Here is a 25022-nt window from a genome sequence, read left to right on the forward strand (position 1 = left end):
ACCTGACCTCGGATAAGCGGAAGAAAATGAATGGATGGATAAACACACTGCTGTCTGAGTAACTAAGCTAGTCAATTGTGCACATTGAACCAACAATAACATATCTCGATATTAGTGAGCCTTTGACGTTGGCGATTTAAAAAGACAACAGCAACACATAGCTTTGGACTCTAGGTTAATATATTTCCCAAGTGCCTTTAATACCATCCAGCCCCGCCTCCTTCAGGACAAGCTCTACAAAATGCAAGTGGACCCCTGCCTGGTTGCCTGGATTTCGAACTACCTCACCGACAGGCCACAGTACGTCAGACTGAAGGACATCACGTCTGACACCGTGATCAACAGCACTGGAGCACCGCAGGGAACGGTGCTGGCCCCTCTTCTCTTCACCCTGTACACCGCTGACTTCTGCTACAACTCAGAGCTGTGTCACATCCAGAAGTACGCGGATGACACAGCCATCGTCGGGTGCATCAGGGACGGCAGAGAGGAGGAGTTTCGGAACCTGGTGAGGGACTTTGTTGTCTGGTGCCACACGAACATCTTGCAGCTCAATCCGTCAAAGACCAAGGAGCTGGTCATTGACTTTGGGAGGTCGAGTCCACGGTCACAACCTATTGTGATCGAGGGAGTTGAGGTACAGACCGTGGACTCATTCAAGTACCTCAGGGTTTGGGTGGACAATAAGCTGGACAGGACTGTTAACACGGACCACCAGTACAAGAAAGGACAGAGCAGGCTGTAGTTCCTCAGGAGACTGCACTCCTTCAACATTTGTAGAAAACTCCTGTGGATGTACTACTAGTCTGTGGTTGCCAGTGTTCTGTTCTACATGGTAGTGTGCTGGGGGGGCAGTACATCTAAGAAGGACAGCTCCAGACTTGAGAAACTGATCAGGCGGGCCGGTTCTACAATCGGAAGGAAACTGGACTCACTGGTGACGGTGGCAGAGAAGAGGACTGTTGACAAACTAGTGAGCATCCTGGATGATGCCAGTCACTCTCTGCATAGCGTTATCAGTAGCCAGAGGAGCCTGTTCAGTGCTAGACTGCTTCATCTCCAGTGCAGGACTAATAGACTAAAGAACTCCTTTGTCCCACACGCCATTAGACTGTACAACTCCTCTCTGGGACGGGGGACAGGGGGTATTAGGATGACAGGGGATGCAAAACATTAACAGTGCAATACGTTTTCATAACATGGTCACTACTGCCTACTTTGTCTTGTTATATTCTTATTTTACTGTTATATTGTTATTCCCATTGTTTTTATTCTTTTTGTAATATTTCTCTATTTTGTTTCCTTTTAAACCCCCATTATTTACTTTTTACTTTTTTTTTTTAAATTGATCTCAACACTGTACACTGCTGCTGGAATTTTAATTTTCCTGAAGGAACTCTCCTGAAGGAATCAATAAAGTACTATCTATCTATCTATATTGTGTAAAACAAGTGTAAAGGTGGCATATTGGTATTAATTTATTTAGAGGGTTAAAACAAACTTATTCAGAAGGTTGTGAAAATTTTTTGCGCCCTGACAAAGATAATATTTGATTTATTAATAATAATCCTACTTTACAATTCATTTACTACGGTCACGCCTGGAACCAATATGGCCGCGATAAACGAGGGACAATATTAAAACATGTCTGTGATGATGTGTTTGTGCGGCAGCATACAAATAAGACTAAGGACAATAGTTAAGTTTACAAAGCAAGAATAAAATTATATCTTTATGTAGTGTATATGTAACATAAATATATTTATATTAAGTGTGTCTATGTTTCTATTGGATAAAGCCTATGGATCGCTTGCAGCAAGTGGAATTGCAGCACCCCTGCGGATACATGTCTGTGTGTGTGAGCTTGCTGTGCAGAGCGAAAAGGGCTCATTAGTGGTAGCAAAGTAACACATGGCCTGGGGCACACACAGAACCATGAAACAGTCTCTCTTTAACACACACACACACACACACACACACACACACACTTGCACACACATGCGCAAATGCATACGCGCACACACATTTACACTTTTGCTCACCAGACTGAGAGCACAACAAGCCTAGTTTGTGAAACAGTTTTATATTCTTGCGTACCAGTTGGAACTCAACTTTTTAATGACAAACAGGGTTAATTTTTTCAGGCCATTAATCTTTCCGATGTAATCCATCCATCCATCTATCCATTTCCTACCGCTTATTCCCTTTTTGGGGTCGCGGGGGTCGCTGGCGCCTATCTCACCTACAATCGGGCGGAAGGCGGGGTACACCCTGGACAAGTCGCCACCTCATCGCAGGGCCAACACAGATAGACAGACAACATTCACACTCACATTCACACACTAGGGCCAATTTAGTGTTGCCAATCAACCTATCCCCAGGTGCATGTCTTTGGAAGTGGGAGGAAGCCGGAGTACCCGGAGGGAACCCACGCATTCACGGGGAGAACATGCTAACTCCACTCGTATTGTGAGGCAGACGCACTAACCCCTCTGCCACCGTGAAACCCCTGATGTAATCCATGTGTGACGTCTGGGTGGCATCGAGGCGTGTGTTTGCGTTCTCGTGGTGCAGCGGAGATGGAACACAGCCTTAAGGTAGGAATGATGATTTATTCCTAACTACAAAAACAAACTAATAACAGAAATACTGGCACATAGATACTACAGACAAAACAAACAGAACTAGCGTGGAAGCTAGAATGAACAGAAAGCGCTAGTATATAAACTAGGGACAAGTAAACAAACAAAATAGCATGGAAGCTAATGGGTGAAACAAGATAGTTACCACAATGCGGGAAGAGCGATGTCACTTGTTGCGTGTAACAAACTATAGTCCGAGACCGAATGTAAAACACGGGCGGTCTTAAATAAGGAGATAACTAATCAAATCAGGTGCGTGACGACAAACCAGAATCAGGTGACACTTAATGAGTTACCCTGACAACAGAAAACCAAACAGGAAGTGCCACCGGGAACCACAGACGTCGAATGCAACACAGGATAATAATAAAACAGAAACAAAACCAGAATATGACATGGTCCAAGATGTGGACCATGACACCATGTTCTCTTTTATTTTTTTTACCGATCATGTTACCATCCATCCATCCATTTTTCTACCGCTTGTCCCTTTTGGGCTTGCGGGGGTGCTGGAGCCTATCTTAGCTGCATTCGGGCGGAAGGCGGGGTACACCGAGGACAAGTCGCCACCTCATCGCATGGCCAACACAGATAGACAGACAACATCCACACTCACATTCACACACTAGGGCCAGTTTAGTGTTGCCAATCAACCTATCCCCAGGTGCATGTCTTTGGAGGTGGGAGGAAGCCGGAGTACCCGGAGGGAACGCTCACAGTTCCAGGGAGTACATGCAAACTCCACACAGAAAGATCCCGAGCCCGGGATTGAACTCAGGACCTTGGTATTGTGAGGCACATGCACTAACCCCTCCCTCCACCGTGCTGCCCCTATAATGTGCCAAAACATCTTATTCTATTGGAATTCTTGTCATCTTCTTGGTTTTTTTTGAGATTATAAAGATATCTTCGCTTCCTGTGCAACAAAACTGACTAATTTCTTAAGAAAGTACAACATTTGTCTTTAAAGTGCCCCAACCTGCTCACTCTAAGGGCTTTTAACATAATATTGAATCCCAATGGGACACTATGGTAACTTTCTTCTAATAAAATACCCATTGAACACAAATTATGCACAAGGTAAATCTGCATTCTTCTCTTGGCTATAAAATGCCAAAATTCCACAGCTTCCTCCCTACCCATGTTTATTGTATGGGATCGAGCTCCCCCCCCCCATATTCTCTGTTTAAATCTGCATAGAGTCGGTCTAGATAATCATAGTAATCCTAATTGGCCATGATGCATGTGTACTTATGTTTTGTTTTAAAAGGTTAAAAATAGTCATTGGTATCAACATTTCAGCTTTTTCTTATTACATTTGTATCTGTTTTTCCATTGTTGCTCTTTTTGTGTTGAAACAAGACACAGTCTACAAATGTCTCCCAGGCCACACTTTGATTCACGTATTTCACCAGGAAGGCAAAAAGTTAACAACCGATAGAAATCTCCCAAGTCTTGTCTTCTTAGCACAGTCGCTTGTAATGACTGCTGCTAGTCAAAGGCTACTTGCCTGAAGAAGTGTTTTGCATGTTTCTATACCTCAACTTTTATGGTGGTGGTATTGCACAATCCCAGGGCCTGTGGCGGTGCCCTGTATTGCTCTATGTGGAAACTCGAATTGCAGACCAATTTTTTTATGTGAACATTTTGACAATTACGAATCAGCACCCCAAAAAACTGATATATCATAAACAATTGGGGGGGTTGCCCACATATGCGGTCCTCTCCAAGGTTTCTCATAGTCATCATTGTCACTGTCACCGACGTCCCACTGGGGTGAGTTTTCCTTGCCCTTATGTGGGCTCTACCGAGGATGTTTTGTGGTTTGTGCAGCCCTTTGAGACACTAGTGATTTAGGGCTATATAAATAAACATTGATTGATTGATTGATTGATTGATTGATTTGTTAACAAAACTTGTTTCGGTGCCAATACAACTTTATCTACAATGTACATTTTTTTTCAATACCCAATCTTACTGGCAGTGTTTTGGCTCTATGAGGGCCCCCGTGATGAAATCATTTAGTTTTTTTAAAACATATTTTTATCTGATCTAAGAAGTGCTAAAAGGTCCAGAAAGATTAGAAGAGGACTGACTAACTGTTTAATTAATGCAAAGCCATACTCAATAGTCATAACTATCACAAGATGTTACTGTGGTGTGCAGTGGTCTGACTTCATGTTCGGAAGTCTGCTTGGTCTCGCTGCTCGTCGCCGCTGTTCGCCGCTCAAAAAGCTATCTTTCTATCTGTGTGCTTCTAATTGTTTTACAGCTTTCTTTATTCCTTCTCCAACAAATTTAGTAGTGTTATCAAACTTACAAAGCGCCACTCTCTGTTTCATCGCATCAGTTTTGCGAGTTACCTGCTAACCTAGCGAAGCTAAGCTAGTCCCGGTTCGAAGCCATTGTGCTCTGAATGACAGCAAGCACGCCACTTGGTGAAATAAACAAAGTGCGTACGGCTTCCTGTTTTTCTTGCACCTTTCTCATGGATAGGTTGGCTTAACTAGAGGGCCGTGTTCGCCAGTTAAAGCAGAATCATTTTGTTATCTTTGTCATCACAGACACATTTGCTAGCGTTAGCTGTGGCGAGCTGACTAGCCCAGTTTATAGCAGCCCTAAGCGGTCCACAAGTCAAGGTGAACCGGTTGAGAGGCATAATAGATTTAGCCCTTTAGTTAGCCCTACATACCAGTCTACCGGACAGCACACCTTAGTCATAGGGGACTCCATCACCTGGAACATCCAGTTTAGTAAACCAGCCATAATTGAATGTATGGCCAGGACCTGAGCCCCCGAAATTGAAGCTAATCTTTGGGATCTGATTCTCAACGGGCCTCGTAAACACGTACGACAGACAAATCACACCACTACCTACGCGAACATACTATAGTTGTACCCGTCGGCTTCAATGACACTAGGATGAGACAGTCAGTGATTACAAAGAAGAACATAGGTAGGACTTGTAATCTCGCTTGAAAGATGTCTCTGCTTCGAGTACTTGTCTCTGGTCCCCTGCCCGCGAAAGGCAACGATGAGAGGTATCGCAGATTAGTCTCACTTGAGAAGTGGCTGGCCATTTTTTGTCGAGAACAGGGACTAACGTTTACTGATATTTGGACCTCTTTCTGGGAAAAACAGGTTTGCAGAGGATTGAAGGTGCCATCACTCTCTCTAGAAACATAGATTATTGGTTGAGTCACACTTTACTTAACTACACTAGAGCAAGTTCAGACACAGGCAATTACAGTGTATGTTAGTCCGGGTGAGGAGTCAGTTAAGCTAGAACTAACCAGCGCCACGCTGGAAAATTCCTGCAAACATAGCATCTCTCGTAGAATACTCACATAATGATTTTTCTGTAGTGACTGTGCCAGAGGTAAACATGCATTATACTTATGTGTGAAATTGTGAAGCGTTAAATCTGTAGAAGCACCAAGCAAATAATCTCTTCCTAGATGTGCTAAAAATTATTTAAGGGGCACTATGCGAAATAGACGTAAAGTTATTAATATCAGTTCTACGGATAGCATTAACATAAATGCCTCAAAGCAGCCAACTACCAATAGAATGGGCCTTTTAAACATCAGATCATTGTCTCCCAAAACATTATTAGTCAATGAAGTCATTAGAGACAACAATCTTAACGCTATTGATCTCAGTGAAACTTGGCTAAAACCAGATTAATTTTTTCACTTGACAAGGCATCTCCTCCTAACTATATGAGTGCACATATTGCATGTCCCCTTAAAATGGGGTAGAGAGGACGCACTAATATCAAATGAAAACCTTAACCTTAGCCCAAACCTAAGTAATAAATATAAATCATTTGAGGTGCTTACTATGATGTCTGACACACTGCTACCTTTCCATCCAGCTGTAATCTATTGCCGCCCTGGGCCCTATTCGGACTTTATCAGCAAATTTTCAGAGTTTGTTGCTGATCTAGTGACACACACAGATAACATTTTTGTAATGGGGGATTAGAATATCCATATAAAAACCCTGCGCGTGGTTGCTCCAGACTATAATTGATAGCTGTGGTCTTACACAAATAATACATAAACCCATGCATTGCAACGGTAAAAGGATAGATTTAGTCCTTGTCCGGGGTGTCATCACCTCCAAAGTTATGGTACTCTCATACAGTAATGTCCAATCACTACCTTATACAAATTTGAAGTTCTGACTCATTATCAACAACCTAATAATAACCAATGCTGTAGCAGCCGCCACAATAATGCTGCCACAACTACTACCACTACAACCACTCTAACCTAGTGGTTAGAGTGTCCCTCCTGAGATCGGTAGGTCGTGAGTTCAAACACCGGCCGAGTAATACCAAAGACTATAAAAATGGGACCCATTACCTCCCTGCTTGGCACTCAGCATCAAGGCTTGGAATTGGGGGTTAAATCACCAAAAATGATTCCCGGGCGCAACCACCACTGCTGCCCACTTCTCCCCTCACCTCCCAGGGGGTGATCAAGGGTGATGGGTCAAATGCAGAGAATAATTTAGGCACACCGAGTGTGTGTGTGTGTGACAATCATTGGTACTTTAACTTTAACTACAACTCTTGCTGGCCTACTGCCTTTGGTAATGGCACCATTCCCAAATTATGTGGGCTCTATCGATAACCTCACTAACAACTTTAATAATACTCTAGCTAAAGCTAAAAAAGGCCCCTAAAAGGTGTACCCCCTGGTTCACAGAAGAAACCAGACCACTGAAACTTTCATGGACCCCCATTGTTTACTTTTTAAATTTGATCTCAATTCTGTACACTGCTGCTGGATTTGTAATTTTCCTAAGGGAACTCTCCTACGTAGAAAGCTGAAAGGCAAAAGGCATGCAACTAAACTTGAGGTTTTCCATCAAGTACGGAGTGATAGTTTAATAACTTATAAAACATGCTCTTACCTTAGCTAAAACTAATTAGTACTCCACCCTAATCTGCCTGAATAAGAACGATCCAAAATATTTCTTTAATACAGTAGCATCGCTAATCCAACAAGGGACTTTTCCCAGTAGCTCCGCCCACTCATCTGATGACTTTATGTAATTTTTTACTAAGGAAGCTGAACTCTTTAGAAAGGAGATAAGAAACATAACGCGTCCCAGCTCCAATTGAGTTCTATTAATGCAGATACCAATGTATGTACAACGGATATTGCTTTCTAAGATAATCTATCTTTTTGAAGATTTAACATTAGAGGAACTCCTGCAACTCATACATGGGATAAAACAAACAACATGTTTACTTGACCCACTTCCTGTAAAAACTTATATTAGGACCATCAGTGCTAAATATTAAGAACTTATCACTTTCTTCTTGTACTGTTCCACTAGCATTCAAAACAGTGGTTATTCATTCTGTGCTCAAAAGACCTAACCTCGATTCTGACCTCAGGGTAAACTATCAGTCGTTGTCCCACCTTCCCTTTATCTCGAAAATACTCAAAAACATTGTTGCACAGCCGCAATATGAACAGTTAGCATCTAACAATCTCTGTGAACCCTTTCAGTCCGGTTTCACGGCAAATCACTCTACTGAAACAGCCCTTGCAAGAGTGACCAATGGTCTATTGCTAACTCTAGATGGCGATGTGTCATCCATGTTGTTGCTACTTAATTATAACATTTTATTAGCACGTATCAAAACACATATTGGTATGTCAGACTTAGCCTTTTCTTGGTTTAACTCCTATCTTACTGACAGAATGCAGTGCGTCTCCCATAACAATGTGACCTCAGGGTATGTTAAGGTAACGTGCGGCGTTCCACAGGATTCTGTTCTTGGCCCTGCACTCTTCAGCATCTAAATGCTGCTGCTAGGTGACAACATACACAAATACGGTGTTAGCTTTCACTGTTATGCTGATGATTGATGACACCCATTGGGGGGAGGGAGAGTGCTTAATGAATTATATTTAATCTTCAAGGTAACAACTAGGGACTGAAGATAAACGGACATGATGTTAATTTAAGTCATGGAGGTTGAGACAATAATCAAGTAGACGAAAATCCAAATGGTGCCATAAGCAGAAGTTAATGGGCTCCATGTAGACAGATGTGCAGTGGTTTATGCATGAACCAACACACAGTGACACCTGCTGCCTGGTGAGAAATGTGTTAAAGTGTTGATGCAGAACAGCGACTGAGGCTATCATTGTGAGCACACACCGCTGCAGATGTTTGGGATAATTACAGCCACTATGGTTCCAGACTGCTTAACGATATTTTCATTACAACCTTGAAACAACCCTTAAAAGAAGGAAGTAACATTAAAAAAACAACAACATCGTAACAAAAGGGCGTGTGTCTTACCTTAAGGCTGTCGCTCGGGCTTTAGGCTTGCCGGATACCTAACAACACACACAGGCACTTATGTTAAAATATTCAGTATGGTAATCTGTTGCCAGTATTTGTGTGTGTCCGTGTGTGTGTTTGTCTGTGTGTGTGTGCGTGTGCGCGTGTGTGTGTGTGTGGCTGGTCATTTGACCAGAGTCTGACAAAGGTGAAAAATGAAACAAATTGATTGTGTCATAGTTAAAACTGCTGTTGAATGATTGGAATGATGAATCAGACTAATTACAATTTACAAATTGATTACTAACAAGCAACTATGTCTGAACTATGCCTATTTTAATGCAGGGCACAATTATATTTATATTTAACCTTTTGTATGTTTATTAACAACTCCAAATTAAATGACTACCGTATTTTTCGGAGTATAAATCGCTCCGGAATATAAGCCGCACCCACAGAAAATGCATATTAAAGAAGGAAAAAAACATATATATATCGCACTGCAGTATAAGTTGCATTTTTGGGGGAAATTTATATGATAAAACCCAACACCAAGAATAGACATTTGAAAGGCAATTTAAAATAAATAAAGAATAGTGAACAACAGGCTGAATAAGTGTACGTTATATGACGTATAAATAACCAACTGAGAACGTGCCTGGTATGTAAACGTAACATATTATGGTAAGAGTTATTCAAATAACTATCAATCAATGTTTACTTATATAGCCCTAAATCACTAGTGTCTCAAAGGGCTGCACAAACCACTACGACATCTTCGGTAGGCCCACATAAGGGCAAGGAAAACTCACACCCAGTGGGACGTCGGTGACAATGTTGACCCAGTGGGACGTCGGTGACAATGATGACTATGAGAACCTTGGAGAGGACGAAAGCAATGGATGTCGAGCGGGTCTAACATGATACTGTGAAAGTTCATGCTATACCTTTACCAAAAAATCTGTCACTCCTAATTACTAAATCCCATGAAATCTCAAACGTCGAGTCTCTTACGTGAATGAGCTAAATAATGTTATTTGATATTTTACGGTAATGTGTTAATAATTTCACACATAAGTCGCTCCTGAGTATAAGTTGCACCTGCAAAACTGCGACTTATAGTCCGAAAAATACGGTATTCAAATAAAGCAGAAAAATACTACTTGTCATTAAATAATATCTCTCTGCAATTTCTCCTCAATTACTTGAAGTAAGACAGGCTGCAGATATTTAAAATAGTAACAAGTTTAAACACAGTGCAATAAGAATAGTACAACTAAAGTATAACACATCTTCATCTTACACAATTAAAATGGACTATATCAGCCATGTCTCTTTATTTGGGGTGGAAAAAAAGAGAATAGTTGTAAAATCTAGGGGAGTGCCGATTCAATATTTATATATAAAAAAAAAAATTGCGGATTATACAGACTTGCATCTAAAGTTTAACTCTTTGAATATAAGACTGATGCAAGCAGTCCTACTTGAGCAAAGCTTGTCTGTCAGTTTACTGCTAAGAATCCTCCGAAAGGCAGACAAGCTTGTTTATTTTTGTATTTTGGTTGATTGATTGAGACTTTTATTATTAGATTGCACAGTACAGTACATATTCCGTACAATTGACCACTAAATGGTTACACCCGAATAAGTTTTTCAACGTGTTTAAGTCGGGGTCCACGTTAATCAATTCATGGTAAAGTCATTTATAAAAATGGTAAGCTATAGGTCTGGAGCTAGCAGCTACACAACAGCAAAACACAAAATAGCTCACACGCTACACATACATAATGAGTTTTCTTTATTTAACACAATTGCAGTCTAAAACAGCTCATTTGCCAATATAAACAAGTATGAAATAATTATAGTTGCATATTACTTACACAAAAAGAGCTCCAAAGCAGAGGAGTATTAGAAAATATCCAATAACAAACGTGGTCGCATCATTCAACTTACTCCATCATAAGCGCAAATTAAAAACGGATCGTGACCAAAAGGTGTTGCCAAAACAAATCAATTAACACTTCACTTCAATGTAGGGACAGCCTAAATCCATGCCAGATTCTTATTGATAAGTATGTTGTTGTCTTCTCTGTTTGAGTAATTTCACTTGCTGAAATCTTTTCTAACATTCCACACTACAAAATAGCTCTGTGGCCTCGTGGTTAGAGTGTCTGCCCTGAGATCGGTATGTTGTGAGTTCAAACCCTGAGACATACCAAAGACTATAAAAATGGAAGCCAGGGGCTTGTCAGTCAGCATCAAGGGTTGGAATTGGGAGTTAAATCACCAAAAGTAATTCCCAGGCACGTCCACCGCTGCTACTCACTGCTCCCCTCACCTCCCAGGGGAGGAGGGTGATGGGTCAAATGCAGAGGATAATCTCACCACACCTAGTGTGTGTGTCTGTGTGACAATCATTGGTACTTTAACTTTTTAACTTTACTGATATCGTTTCGGCTCAATACCGGTATAGGGCAATAATCAAGGCTCCAACATAGGTATCACATCAAAAGTGAAACAGTTGTATTGGGAGACCCCTAATAAAATGTGTGTCTCACATGTCTCCTATTTGTATGGTTTTATTTAAACATCTGGTTTGCTCTTCTATATGCACACTTCTGGGTTTTGGGTGTTGGGTACATAAATGCGACAAGTTAGATGGGACACAGGGGGCACAACATTACGATAGCTGTTGGTTGTAGAAGAAAGAGATATGGAAACAAGACAAAATCCCTGAAAAATGCTGTGTATTAATAGCAAATGATTTGACGTTGTTATGATTTATTTTAAATATAGATAGATGCATTACCAGGTGGCTGCCTCATAGGCACGTCGCTAAGCTGGCTATTACAGATGGCTTCATATTATTCCAGCCTTTGTTATTGTTTCTTTCATGTAATCACATCTTGCTGACGTCCTTGCTACTTCGTCTTTTTTCCGTGTTTAGAGCTTTTCTGCCAGTGAGAGTTTGTTCGCCATGTTGTCCACAACTTCCATGTTCACCGGAACATCACCTTGCCCCTTACCCCCTGAAAGATTAATTTCTACTTTGTTTTTGTTTTTCACCCAGGCTTATTTTTGTTGCATCGCAGTTTAGTGTCTTTTTGAGTGGAATTTAAAAAAGGCTTTTTGCAGAGCCTTCACATCAGCCTCGTTGTTTAGTTCTGTGTGGCTTGACCTGATGTAATAATTATCAGTCAAATATTTCAACGTAATTAAATAGAGTAGGTATCATTGTTAACACATTTTTTTTTTTTTTAGACACACCTAGTGAAAACCATACAAAAAACCATTTTTCCATTTGGCATAATTGTTTAACCCTCATGTTTGATGCCTGTAATCATCTGCATTCTTATTGAGATCACCAAATGCCTGGGCCTTCAATTACAGCTTGTTAGTAGGTCTTGCTGCTTTCAATTTTGTGTATAGCATGTTTCATGAGGTTGAGTTCAGGCTACTGATTTGAAGAAGAAAATTCCAGTTAGTTGCCTTCGAAAAGTCTTGAGCCGCATCCTTTGCACGCATATACGGTATAAGCATATACTGTATGGTCATAATTCATCAACGAACTCCTTGCTCCATAGCTTTTGTCCAACTGTGAGCAGAGATTTGCTTCATACGTCTAACAATTTACTGTTACTTCCATCAGCAGTATAGCATACATGTCTATGCAATAACTACAGAAGGAAACATGATGTAGTATGTTTTGGATAATGAGCAGTCCTTTCTGTCCTATCATTCTAAAAAATAGGACTTCAGAAAGTCCTCCCCTTTTTTTATATAGCATTTCTCTACACAAGCAAGTGGCAAACACAAAGTGCTTTACACACAAAAAAAAACAATGAAAAAAGAAGAGAAGAAAACACACACACACACACACACACACACACACACACACACACGCACACACACACACACACACACACACACACACACACACACACACACACACACACACACACACACACACACAAACACATCACTATTGACAATAACAAGACAAATATGGCATGGTACTGAGGATTGAGGAAAAACGCCACCTTTGAGGTGTCCACACTGGAGGATAACTAAGATTAACGCCATCTAAAAAAATAGTAAGGATCATATATTAAAATATACGTAGAGGTATTAAATACATTAATAAAAAAACATATAAATTATAAAAACATTATGTAAATAATACATTGAGTTAATTAACATAATTAAAATTAACATTGAGAGAATAAGAGTATTAATATTAGCAATAAATAAAATACAAAAAAAAACAAGTACAATAAAAAATAGAAAACAAGACGAGTTTATTTTAATAAGTAAAAAGCCTAATTAAAAAAGGTTATAGATAATAAAATACGTCTATCTAAGAATGATCAATTAATTATAACCCCCAATACTTATATTTTAACATCGGTTTCATTGATAAATACTTTTTCTCCACCAAAAATTACCATGATAATTATGATGATTACATGTCACTGCTATTTAAGTAGAATAATGGACGCGAGCAAGCGTTAAAAGTGATGCATGTCTTACTCCACCTATCCTCTTCTCAATCAATTGTATACACGGTTATATTATTACAATGACAAAAAAACATATTTGGTTTTGCAATTCATTCATCTTCTGCTGTTGATTAAGATCAATTCACATTCAGCTCCCTTTTCAGTCTCTCAAGGAATCAGGTGATTAACGACGCCAATGGTGTTGAGGTTCTGACAGATTGACGCGGAGCTGCAGACATGAATAACAAACCTTGTCAGATTTGTGACTCTGGGAGATTTGCAGGGTTCATGAAGAGTTTCTGTGCGAGAATATATCCCGCGAGGGCTTCAAGAAAAATAAAGGCTGCAATTACTCACTAAACCTACAAAATGCGGCTTCGGCCTGTCTAGATATTAAGAGTATTTGAAACATGAACACAGTGCTCAATCATGTACAACCAGTGTGACACAACGATAGCTACACTCACACACAGCCTTACTAAATCTTAGACATGTGGTCCTCGTGTTACAACGCTTTGTGGTTCCGACACACTCCCATAAATCATTAATACTGTACAACCGAAACCTAGTTATGTGGATGCAAGGAAAGGACACATGTCCATGGCAGGAGTAATACTGTACCTTTACACCAATACACTCAAATACGTTTTATTTACAAGTGTTAATACTACTCAATGAGCACAACACATAAAAGAGCTCAGGTGCACACAGAGGAGCTGAATCCTAAAATCCATTTTACATTTTGTAAAAGGGAAAAGATCATGAGGACTCCTCTTCCTCCAATCCAGGAGATCGCAAAAAGCCGCTGCCTGACCAGGGCTCAGAAAATCTGCAGAGACTCCTACCACCCCCACCAAGGACTGTTTTCACTGCTGGACTCTAGAAAGAGGTTCCGCAGCCTACGTAGCAGAATATCCAGGTTCTGTAACAGGTTCTTCCCCCAGGCCGTAAAACTCTTGAACGCATCATAATAATCCCCTCAATTCCACCCAAAAACAGATTAACTCGCTGGAATATGAAGACAATACAACATACATCCATAAACGTGGATGCATATGCAAAAGTGCAATATATTTATCTTTACAGTAATCTATTTATTTATATCTGCACCTTATTTCTTTTTTTATCCTGCACTACCATGAGCCAATGCAACGAAATATGTATTGTAAAGTTCAAATTTGAATGACAATAAAAAGGAAGTCTAAGTTTAAGTATTAATTGTTTGTACGGCAATATGTTTAATATTTCGACTTTCATTTGCAGTGGTGAAGTGTTGCCGACGACAACCCCAATATTTAATAAAGTCGCACAGAAAAAAATGCCTTACATTCTCTTTCAAAAAGCAGAATATCTGTTCAAACTCTGGTATTAGAACTCCTTTGAATGTGAAGGTGTCCCTAATGGAGCGCCTAGTGAATCTAAAAAAAAAAACATTTCCTAGGATCCTTTTCTTCTAGATACTTGCGTGTGCGAGTCGTCCCCTCAGGGTCGGTGATGCAGTTTTAACAAGACACCCCCACACAGCCTTGAACAATAACTGAACAATGACTTATCTTTGAGGAGTCTGTATAAAGCATTTCCAATTGAACACAAGGCTTAGAATCCTTAATTTCATATGCCACCTTCATGCAGAGCTCGCCTTGCAGAAAATGTAGCAGTTTAAAGGATCACTGTTTGTAATTGTGCAGCGAGCCTCTCACCATAAAGGCGAAAAACAGGTGGCTAACCAACTGTACAACTTATTCTCATTTTATTGTATGCAATAGTATAAGCCATATTGTACTAGGCAGCCAGGACATCCATCCATCCATTTACTACCGCCTGTCCCTTTCTGGGTCATGGGGGGTGCTGCAGCCTATCTCAGCTGCATTCTGGCGGAAGACGGAGTACACCCTGGACAAGTCACCACCTTATCACAGGGCCAACACAGATAGACAGAACACATTCACACTCACATTCACACACTAGGGCCAATTTAGTGTTGCCAATCAACCTATTCCCCAGGTGCATGTCAGAAGGCATTGCAATTCCATAATTGATGTCTTTTAATCCTAATCTGAGGTCTGCATGACATCATGCTGTTCATTTGCATTTTCCTTTGCATAGTGTTTATGTTACATTTCGTTGTTTCCACTTCCTGTGCGCTACTCAGTGGCCTAGTAACCTACTCAGTGGCCTGGTGGTTAGAGTGTCCGCCCTGAGATCGGTAGGTTGTTAGTTCAAATCCCGGCCGAGTCATACCAAAGACTATAAAAATGGGACCCATTACTTTCCTGCTTGGCACTCAGCATTAACGGTTGGAATTGGGGGTTAAATCACCATAAATGATCACCTCCCAGGGGGTGATCAAGTGTGAATGGGGGATCAAGGGGGGTGGGTCAAATGCAGAGAATAATATCGCCACATCTAGTATGTGTGTGACAATCATTGGTACTTTAACTTTAACTTCCTTTTCCTGCCACTTCACCTATGCTTCCCTTTTATGTTCCTGATTGACTATCAGGAGACACACCGGAACTGGGGCGGTTAAGCTCGGTTGGTAGAGCGGCCATGCCAGCAACTTGAGGGTTCCAGGTTCAATTCCCACTTTCGACATCCTAGTCACTGCCGTTGTGTCCTTGGGCAAGACACTTTAACCACCTGCACTCAGTGCCACCCACACAGTTTTTTTAATTTTAATTTTATTTTTTTTATTAAATCAACATAGAAAAAACACAATATACACTTTCAATTAGTGCATCAACCCCCCCAAAAAACCCTCCTTCCCCCAATCCCAATCATCCACACCCACTCACGCCAAAGGGATTGTTTTTTTCTGCTAACAATATTCTGGTTCCCACAACATAGACAACACATTCTGAAAGGGACACAGTCCCTGAAGCACACATGATTGTGTGTGATGCTGGTCCAATAACATATTCATTAATTACAATTTTTTATGTAATTGTTTTTATATTTTTTTACCTTCTTTTTTATCCAAGAAAATGTATTTAATTTATTTATCTTATTTTATTGTATTTACCCACTCTGGTTTGAATGTAACTTAGATATTGGGTCCACAGTTTTCGTCCTGGTCGTGGAACTGTGGACCAGCTCTATACTCTCGGCAGGGTTCTTGAGGGTGCATGGGAGTTTGCCCAACCAGTCTACATGTGCTTTGTGGACTTGGAGAAGGCATTCGACCGTGTCCCTCGGGAATTCCTGTGGGGAGTGCTCAGAGAGTATGGGGTATCGGACTCTCTTAGTGTGGCGGTCCGCTGCCTGTATGATCAGTGTCAGAGCTTGGTCCACATTGCCGGCAGTAAGTCGAACACATTTCCAGTGAGGATTGGACTCCGCCAAGGCTGTCCTTCGTCACCGATTCTGTTCATAAATTTTATGGACAGAATTTCTAGGCGCAGTCAAGGCGTTGAGGGGTTCCGGTTTGGTGGCCGGGGGATTAGGTCTCTGCTTTTTGCAGATGATGTGGTCCTGATGGCATCATCTGGCCGGATCTTCAGCTCTCACTGGATCGGTTCGCAGCCGAGTGTGAAGCGAATGGAATGAGAATCAGCACCTCCAAGTCCAATTCCATGGTTCTCGCCCGGAAAAGGGTGGAGTGCCATCTCCGGGTTGGGGAGGAGACCCTGCCCCAAGTGGAGGAGTTCAAGTACCTAGGAGTCTTGTTCACGAGTGAGGGAAGAGCTGATCGTGAGATCGACAGGCGGATCGGTGCGGCGTTTTCAGTAATGCGGATGTTGTACCAATCCATTGTGGTGAAGAAGGAGCTGGGCCGGAAGGCAAAGCTCTCAATTTACCGGTCGATCTACGTTCCCATCCTCACCTATGGTCATGAGCTTTGGGTCATGACCGAAAGGATAAGATCACGGGTACAAACGGCCTAAATGAGTTTCCTCCGCCAGGTGGCGGGGCTCTCCCTTAGAGATAGGGTGAGAAGCTCTGCCATCCGGGAGGAACTCAAAGAAAAGCCGCTGCTCCTCCACATCGAGAGGAGCCAAATGAGGTGGTTCGAGCATCTGGTCAAGATGCCACCCGAATGTCTCCCTAGGGAGGTGTTTAGGGCACGTCCAACCGGTAGGAGGCCACAGGGAAGACCCAGGACAAGTTGGGAAGACTATGTCTCCCGGCTGGCCTGGGAACGCCTCGGGATCCCCCGGGAAGAGCTGGACGAAGTGGCTGGGGAGAGGGAAGTCTGGGCTTCCCTGCTTTTGTTGCTGCCCCCGCGACCCGACCTTGGATAAACGGAAGAAGATGGATGGATGGATGGATGGATGGATAGATATTGGGTTTGACTGTGTAAAGCGCTTTGAGTCACTAGAGAAAAGCGCTATATAAATATAATTCACATTCACCTGTCCCTGATTGTCAATTCAGCATTGTCAGCTAAACGGCGCTGGTTTATTGTCGTTTATTCGTTCTTGCTGTTTGTGTATGTTTTCTGCCTTTTTGTCGAGTAAGCTGCCTCATCCGCGTTGGTGATCCATCGTCCATCATTAAAGTAAGATTTACCTGCACTTTGCCTACCATTTCTGCATCTTGGGTTCATGCCTCATGCCACCATACACTATTGTAACAATTAACTTAAAATATGTGTCTTTTTAAAAAAATTTACAGAAAACTAAAGACGAATATAAAATGACTAAATAACCAGCGTCTCATTATGGCCTCCTCTCACCCCACACATTTACTTGCCACATACCTAATCATACTTGTATATATGGTATAGGGATTGGTACCAAATTCGGTGCTTTTAAAGGAACTAAATAAATTCCGCCAATACTACTGGGTATTGAGACACTCAAAATCAAAAGATGCCATATTCAATATCTTTGTTGCTTTTGACTTCATATCTAGTTGCAGACTAAACATTGATTTATACACTTGGTGAGGAAACAATCACTCAAGTGGCACTCAGAGCGCACTTATCCAAACTGCCTCTACGTAATGTTACAATTATCCATGCCAACAAACCATGTATGCCTTAAAAAAACCCTCCAAGGTTCCACTTTTTAAAATGCACTGAATGGATGGTACGCAATTTACATTGGCATTGCCATATACTGTACATGCTATTGATTAGCATTGGTTATTTTACATGACCATTTCAACACCTCCAAATTTGGTAATGAAAACTACAACAAAGATTCACTTTACAGTTAAACAATGCTTACTGTACAGTATAAATATTGTGCAGGGCGCAACATAATAAACACTTCGTAGGGCACAACACAATACTAGACTGGCACATTCAGTTCCATAGCAAAGACTACTTTCTCGCCAGGCAACACACCGTAGTCTGTACACTCCTGCCAGTCTACTAAATAATATGTGCAAACGAGACTCAGAAATGTAATAAGAAAACAAGATACAACAACTGGACAGTACATGCACTTATCATAATCTGATCATTTTTAAATATTACATACAAAATATCTATATTTAATATTAAACAATTATCATTTCTTAACACTTAAAAAAAGGTTACAAAGTTGGTCACGTTGAGTACCAGTATGGATTTGCATGTACTGGAAATTGGTAAGGTAATAGAGTATGATACACATTGCAGCCTTCCAAAGACTGTATATAGTAAAGTACCAGAAACGGTCTCTCTAAAAGAGAAATGGAGTGGATATTACACAGTATAAATACTACCATTAACTGAATGCACAGAACTCTTATTTAGTCAGTAATAATACTTTTCTAATATAAGTATGTGTTTTTCCTTTTAATGTCCACCGAGATATACAGTCGAGATACTTGTCAACAATCACATTTAGGTTTGCCTTTTTTCTCCCAGTTTTTGTAAAAAAAAACATCCCTTATTTTCAAATGTTGACATAGAGGAAATTATTATATTTACTTGCCTGTTTTATTGTGATATGTTTTGTTGTGACTTCAATGCAATGAACTCATCGTTGGAAAGTCACCTAAAGTACAGTCGTGGCCAACAGTTTTGGAAGCGATTTAAATTGTGTGTTTCAATGACTGTTGCATCAAAATTTTTGAAGAAAATATTTTAGATATATTTTCTAAACTGAAAAAACAAGCAATTAAAAAAAAAATAGCAAATGTGTTGAAGCACAGAATTAAGTCCCCAAATGTTTGGTCATGATAACACGTTCTACCTTATTTACTCTTGTTTGCTAGTGTCCATTTGGCTTGAAATGACCATCTGTGACAAAATATTTCTCTTTCAAGGTCAATTATTCTAGATATTTTTTTGCACTTCCACTGAAAAAAGAAATTCCACATTAGTATCTGCTGTAAGATGTCTATAACTCAGGTGGCACTGACAATCAGCGAAATATTAGTGTGTTTATTGTATTTTCTACTAAAGTAAGCATCATCTATGTTTGGGATTCTGCCACTTGACTTTCTTTGATGTTAGTTCACATGAAAAGTCAACAATGTCCACTTCATTGCAAAGGCCGTTTTCCAGCAAGAATGGAAAATGCATCTTTATACTTAATATACTGTACATATACTGTATTATACAGTCTTAGGAACACATATGCTTGATTGTATGTTCATCATTGGGAAGATTTTTGCTCTTTACTGTTGCAAAGTATAAGTAGTTCTTAAGCTATTGTGGTGAATATAACTTGACAGCCATGGACATGGATTAATTAAGATGTCATGACATGGTTGGAAGCAAAAAAAAGGGATGAGTGCTAAACCATAAACAAGTAAGCACATAATGCCTCGCAAACACATGTTACTTATATTTTTTTTGTTTGTTTTTAGTATATATATTACTGTAGGTTCTTCTGTTGACCAAGCACATTTATAAATATTTGTCCAAAATACATATTGTGTAAGTACTGCAGAACTTGACAAAGCATATACTTTTTTAGCAATGGACTTTGTATTCAAATTCATAACTAGGGGTTCCAGACATACCACAGTATCTTAACTTTGTTTTGGAGGTGAAACAACAGATATTAATGCAATATATATTAGTATATTTCAAAATTAATAACAAAATATTATTTTTGAATACACCAAAACAAACACTAACAAAACAAGCTGCGGGCTAAAAATGCTCCCTCGGTCACACTTTGGACATCCCAGGTGTGCAGGGTTTCATTTTCGGAACGTATGATGCAAACAAATGCAACAGTAATAGTTTAAACAGTCTGAATTATTTTTGTTTTCTTAGGAAATACACAAAATAAGAATACAATTTACGACATGACATATGGTAAATAAAAAAATCAATACATCTTTTCCCAATTTTCCATCCAGCCATTTGAGCCATATCGCTAAAAATATATATTTAAAAATCTGAATTGATGATACAGTACCACATTTAAAATACACTGAAAAAAATATGAACACAACACTTTTTTTGCTCCCATTTTTCATGAGTTGAACTCCATCCATCCATCTATTTTCTACTGCTTATTCCCTTTTTGGGGGTGCTAGCGGCTATCTCAGCTACAATCGGACGAAGGAATAGTAAACGTTTTAGATCTTATGAGTTGAACTCATAAGATCTAAAACGTTTACTATTCCTCTCAAATATTATTCACAAATCTGTGTAAACCTGTGTTACTGAGCACCTCTTCTTTGCCAAGATAATCCATCTCATTTTACAGGTGTGGAATATCAAGATGCTGATTAAACAGCATGATTATTGCACAGGTGAGCCTTAGGATGCCCACAATAAAAGGCCACTCTGAAATGTGCAGTTTTAGCAAACAGCACAATGCCATAGATGTCGCAAGTTTTGAAGAAGCGTGCAGTTTGCATGCTGACTGCAGGAATGTCCACCAAAGTTGTTGCCCGTGAATTAATGTTCATTTCTCCACCATAAGCCGTCTCCAGAGGAGTTTCAGAGAATTTGGCAGTGCATCCAACTGGCCTCACAACCGTAGACTACGTGTAACCACACAAGCCAGGACCTCCACATCCAGCAGATGCACCTCCATGATCGTTGGACAGCTGGTGCAACAATTGGTTTGCATAACCAAATAATTTCTACAAAAACTGTAAGAAACCGTCTAGGAGAAGCTCATCTGCATGCTCGTCGTCCTCATCGGGGTCTCGACCTGACTGCAGTTTTTCGTTTCAACCGACTTAAGTGGACAAATGCTCACATTCGATGGCGTCTGCCACGTTGGATAAGTGTTTTCTTCACGGATAAATCCCAGTTTTCACTGTTCAGAGCAGATGGCAAACAGCGTGTGTGGCGTCATGTGGGAGAGAGCAGTTTGCTCATGTCAATGTTGTGAATCAAGTGGCCCATGGTGGGGTGAGGCCACAGTATGGGCAAGTGTATGTTATGGACAACAAATGCAAATGCATTTTATTGATGGCATTTTGAACGCACAGAGTAACTGTGACGAGATCCTGAGGCCAATTGTTGTGCCATTCCATCACCTCATGTTGCAGCATGACAATGCACAGTCACATATTGCAAGAATCTGTACACAATTCCTGGAAAGGGAAAAGCATCCCAGTTCTGGCATGGCCAGCATACTCACCGCATACTTTACTGTCACCCATTGAGCATGTTTGGGATGCTGTGGGTCGACGTATACGGAAGTGTGTTCCAGTTCCTGCCAATATCCAGCAACTTTGCACAGCCATTGAAGAGGAGTGGACCAACATTCCACAGGCTACAATCAACAAACCGATCAACTCTATGCGAAGGAGACCATATACTGACTGCTTTTCTGACCCCCCCCCCCCGACACCCAATAACGCAAAACTGCACATTTCAGAGTTGCTTTTTATTGTGGCCAGCGTAAGGCACACCTGTGCAATAATCCATCCATCCATCCATCCATCATCTTCCGCTTATCCGAGGTCGGGTCACGGGGGCAGCAGCCTAAGCAGGGAAGCCCAGACTTCCCTCTCTCCAACCACTTCGTCTAGCTCTTCCCGGGGGATCCCGAGGCGTTCCCAGGCCAGCCGGGAGACATATTCTTCCCAACGTGTCCTGGGTCTTCCCCGTGGCCTCCTACCGGTTGGACGTGCCCTAAACACCTCCCTAGGGAGGCGTTCGGATGGCATCCTGACCAGTTGCCCGAGCCACCTCATCTGGCTCCTCTCGATGTGGAGGAGCAGCGGCTTTACTTTGAGCTCCTCTCGGATGGCAGAGCTTCTCACCCTATCTCTAAGGGAGAGCCCCGCCACACGGCGGAGGAAACTCATTTCGGCCGCTTGTACCCGTGATCTTATCCTTTCGGTCATGACCCAAAGCTCATGACCATAGGTGAGGATGGGAACGTAGATCGACCGGTAAATTGAGAGCTTTGCCTTCCGGCTCAGCTCCTTCTTCACCACAACGGATCGGTACAAAGTCCGCATTACTGAAGACGCTGCACTGATCCGCCTGTCGATCTCACGATCCACTCTTCCCTCACTCGTGAACAAGACTCCTAGGTACTTGAACTCCTCCACTTGGGGCAGAGTCTCCTCCCCAACCCGGAGATGGCACTCCACCCTTTTCCGGGAAAGAACCATGGACTTGGAGGTGCTGATTCTCATTCCGGTCGCTTTACACTCGGCTGCGAACCGATCCAGTGAGAGCTGAAGATCCCGGCCAGATGAAGCCATCAGGACCACATCATCTGCAAAAAGCAGAGACCTTATCCCGCGACCACCAAACCGGAACCCTTCAATGCCTTGACTGCGCCTAGAAATTCTGTCCATAAAAGTTAATAACAGAATCGGTGACAAAGGACAGCCTTGGCGGAGTCCAACCCTATTATTGTGCAATAATCATGCTGTTTAATCAGCATCTTGTTATGCCACACTTCTGAGGTGGTATGGATTATCTTGATTCACTCACACAAATTTAGACATATTTGTGAACAATATTTGAGAGGAATAGCTATTTTGTGTGTATAGTAAGTCTTAGATCTTTTAGTTCACTTCATGAAGAATGGGAGCAAAAACAAAAGTATTGTGTTTATATTTTTGTTCAGTATAATACATTGAGATGAGTATCATGTGCAATCCTTAGTTTTGGCATTGTTGCCATCAATTTCAGTGTTTACTAGGGGTGCAACGGTACAGGTAACCTATGGTACGGTCTGTGCGTATGTTTTTGGTCCACAGTTTTTGGTTCTATTTTGGTACCTTTTTTGGGTTTAAAGAAAACAGCTTTTTTCTTCTCAAATTTATTTTGTTATTTTGTTTGTCATCAAAAACTGCACCATGCAGTAAATATCAGTGATATACTGAATGCATAAGAGTTTACTTTTAAGTTAACAATGACTAAACAGCACTCTCTATTGGTAAATAACCTTTTATTCCTACATTACTTGTAGACGTAATTGCTTCTACTGGTGAGAAGCAAGTGGTTTGGAAACTGTAGCTTATATTAAGTAAAATGAGTTTCAACACAAAAAACAAGATGAATGATAATTTTAGGGGCTTTTATCCTCAATAAAATGTCAGCAATTTTTTTTAATAGATTTTATATCCAAGGAGTTGAATAAACAGAAAAACAATGTGTGACTCAAAAATATTTCGATATAAAAATGTTTATTTCAATTACATTCGTAGGTAAGTTAGTTCTCCCAGTCTGGATCAATAATTCAGTCACAAAGACATTCTGTGCCTGCCTGCAAGTCCGCATTGGGCGCAAAATAATTTAACGCACCACGTTAGTGAGACGCTGTCTCTCACTGAAGACTCGGCTGCTTCAAAATGTTGTGTTTGAACTTCACGACGGACATTACGTCATAGGGAGCCTGACGTTTGGTGACTGTGTACAGGCACACAAACACATGTACACAAAAACACATGCAGACAAAGGACTGCAGTCAATAAGCGTGGATTGTGCGGTGCAGGGCGGACAGAACGATATTTGTTGCACCCACTGTGTTTACCATACGTCCATGCTAGTTTTGCCTTAACCTATTAAGAATGTTCCATGTTTAGCATGTTTATGCGGGGACTCTCATTTTAAAATATTTAACTTTCAAGGTGGCACTTCTCCATCCGGTTTTGCTTATGTTAGTTAGGATAACTGCTTTTTTTCCGTGCAAAATTGGCAATCTGAGTTTTACGCTTTAACAAATATGCCCGAATCCGTACCCAATTGCCTACTGCTTGCCGATGCACTGCACCGTTGCCTTCACAGATTGCTGTGCTGCAGAGGTTTTTTTATCTTTTTGATGAAAGTTAGAATACGGAAGCTATTCAAACCAGAGGCTGACGGAAAACGATGGCAAAATACGGTAGTTTGGTGGATAAAACGGGAGGTTATCAGGTATGCACCAGTGACTCTGCTTCAACGTTAGCAATATGACCCTTTGTGCGCACAATGTGGTTTTCTGAACGTATAATTACTTTTCAGGGCGCCGATGTGGAGTCGACTTCTGAGTGTTTCCCTGTGTTCTGGACATTTTACCAGCTGCAATTGAACTTTTATAGAAAGCCAGGGCTTTTAAGTCTGACCTTGCTTTGACCAAGGTGATCTGTCATCACAGAGAGAAATGTGCAGGCAGAGAGAGACAAAGGACATTGGTGCAGTGGTAATTGGGTTGCTGTTTTTCTTCCAGCTTTTAAAGTCACCAGGAATATCTTGCTTTCCTCCTCTCTGCCTCTCTCT

The 25022-nt window shown here is 41.0% G+C and overlaps 1 protein-coding gene across 2 annotated transcripts in view; it reads right to left on the reverse strand.

Annotated features, from left to right (window-relative positions):
* aff2 (AF4/FMR2 family, member 2) overlaps nucleotides 1–25022 on the reverse strand; it is a 399395-nt gene that overhangs the window by 99981 nt on the left and 274392 nt on the right. For both annotated transcript variants that reach the window (XM_061901648.1, XM_061901649.1), the window contains one exon: nucleotides 8973–9010. In XM_061901648.1, the coding sequence (XP_061757632.1) occupies nucleotides 8973–9010 (38 nt within the window). The remainder of the gene's footprint in view (nucleotides 1–8972; nucleotides 9011–25022) is intronic.

Source organism: Nerophis ophidion, linkage group LG05, assembly GCF_033978795.1.
Source record: "Nerophis ophidion isolate RoL-2023_Sa linkage group LG05, RoL_Noph_v1.0, whole genome shotgun sequence".
In the NCBI taxonomy this organism is placed as follows: domain Eukaryota; kingdom Metazoa; phylum Chordata; class Actinopteri; order Syngnathiformes; family Syngnathidae; genus Nerophis; species Nerophis ophidion.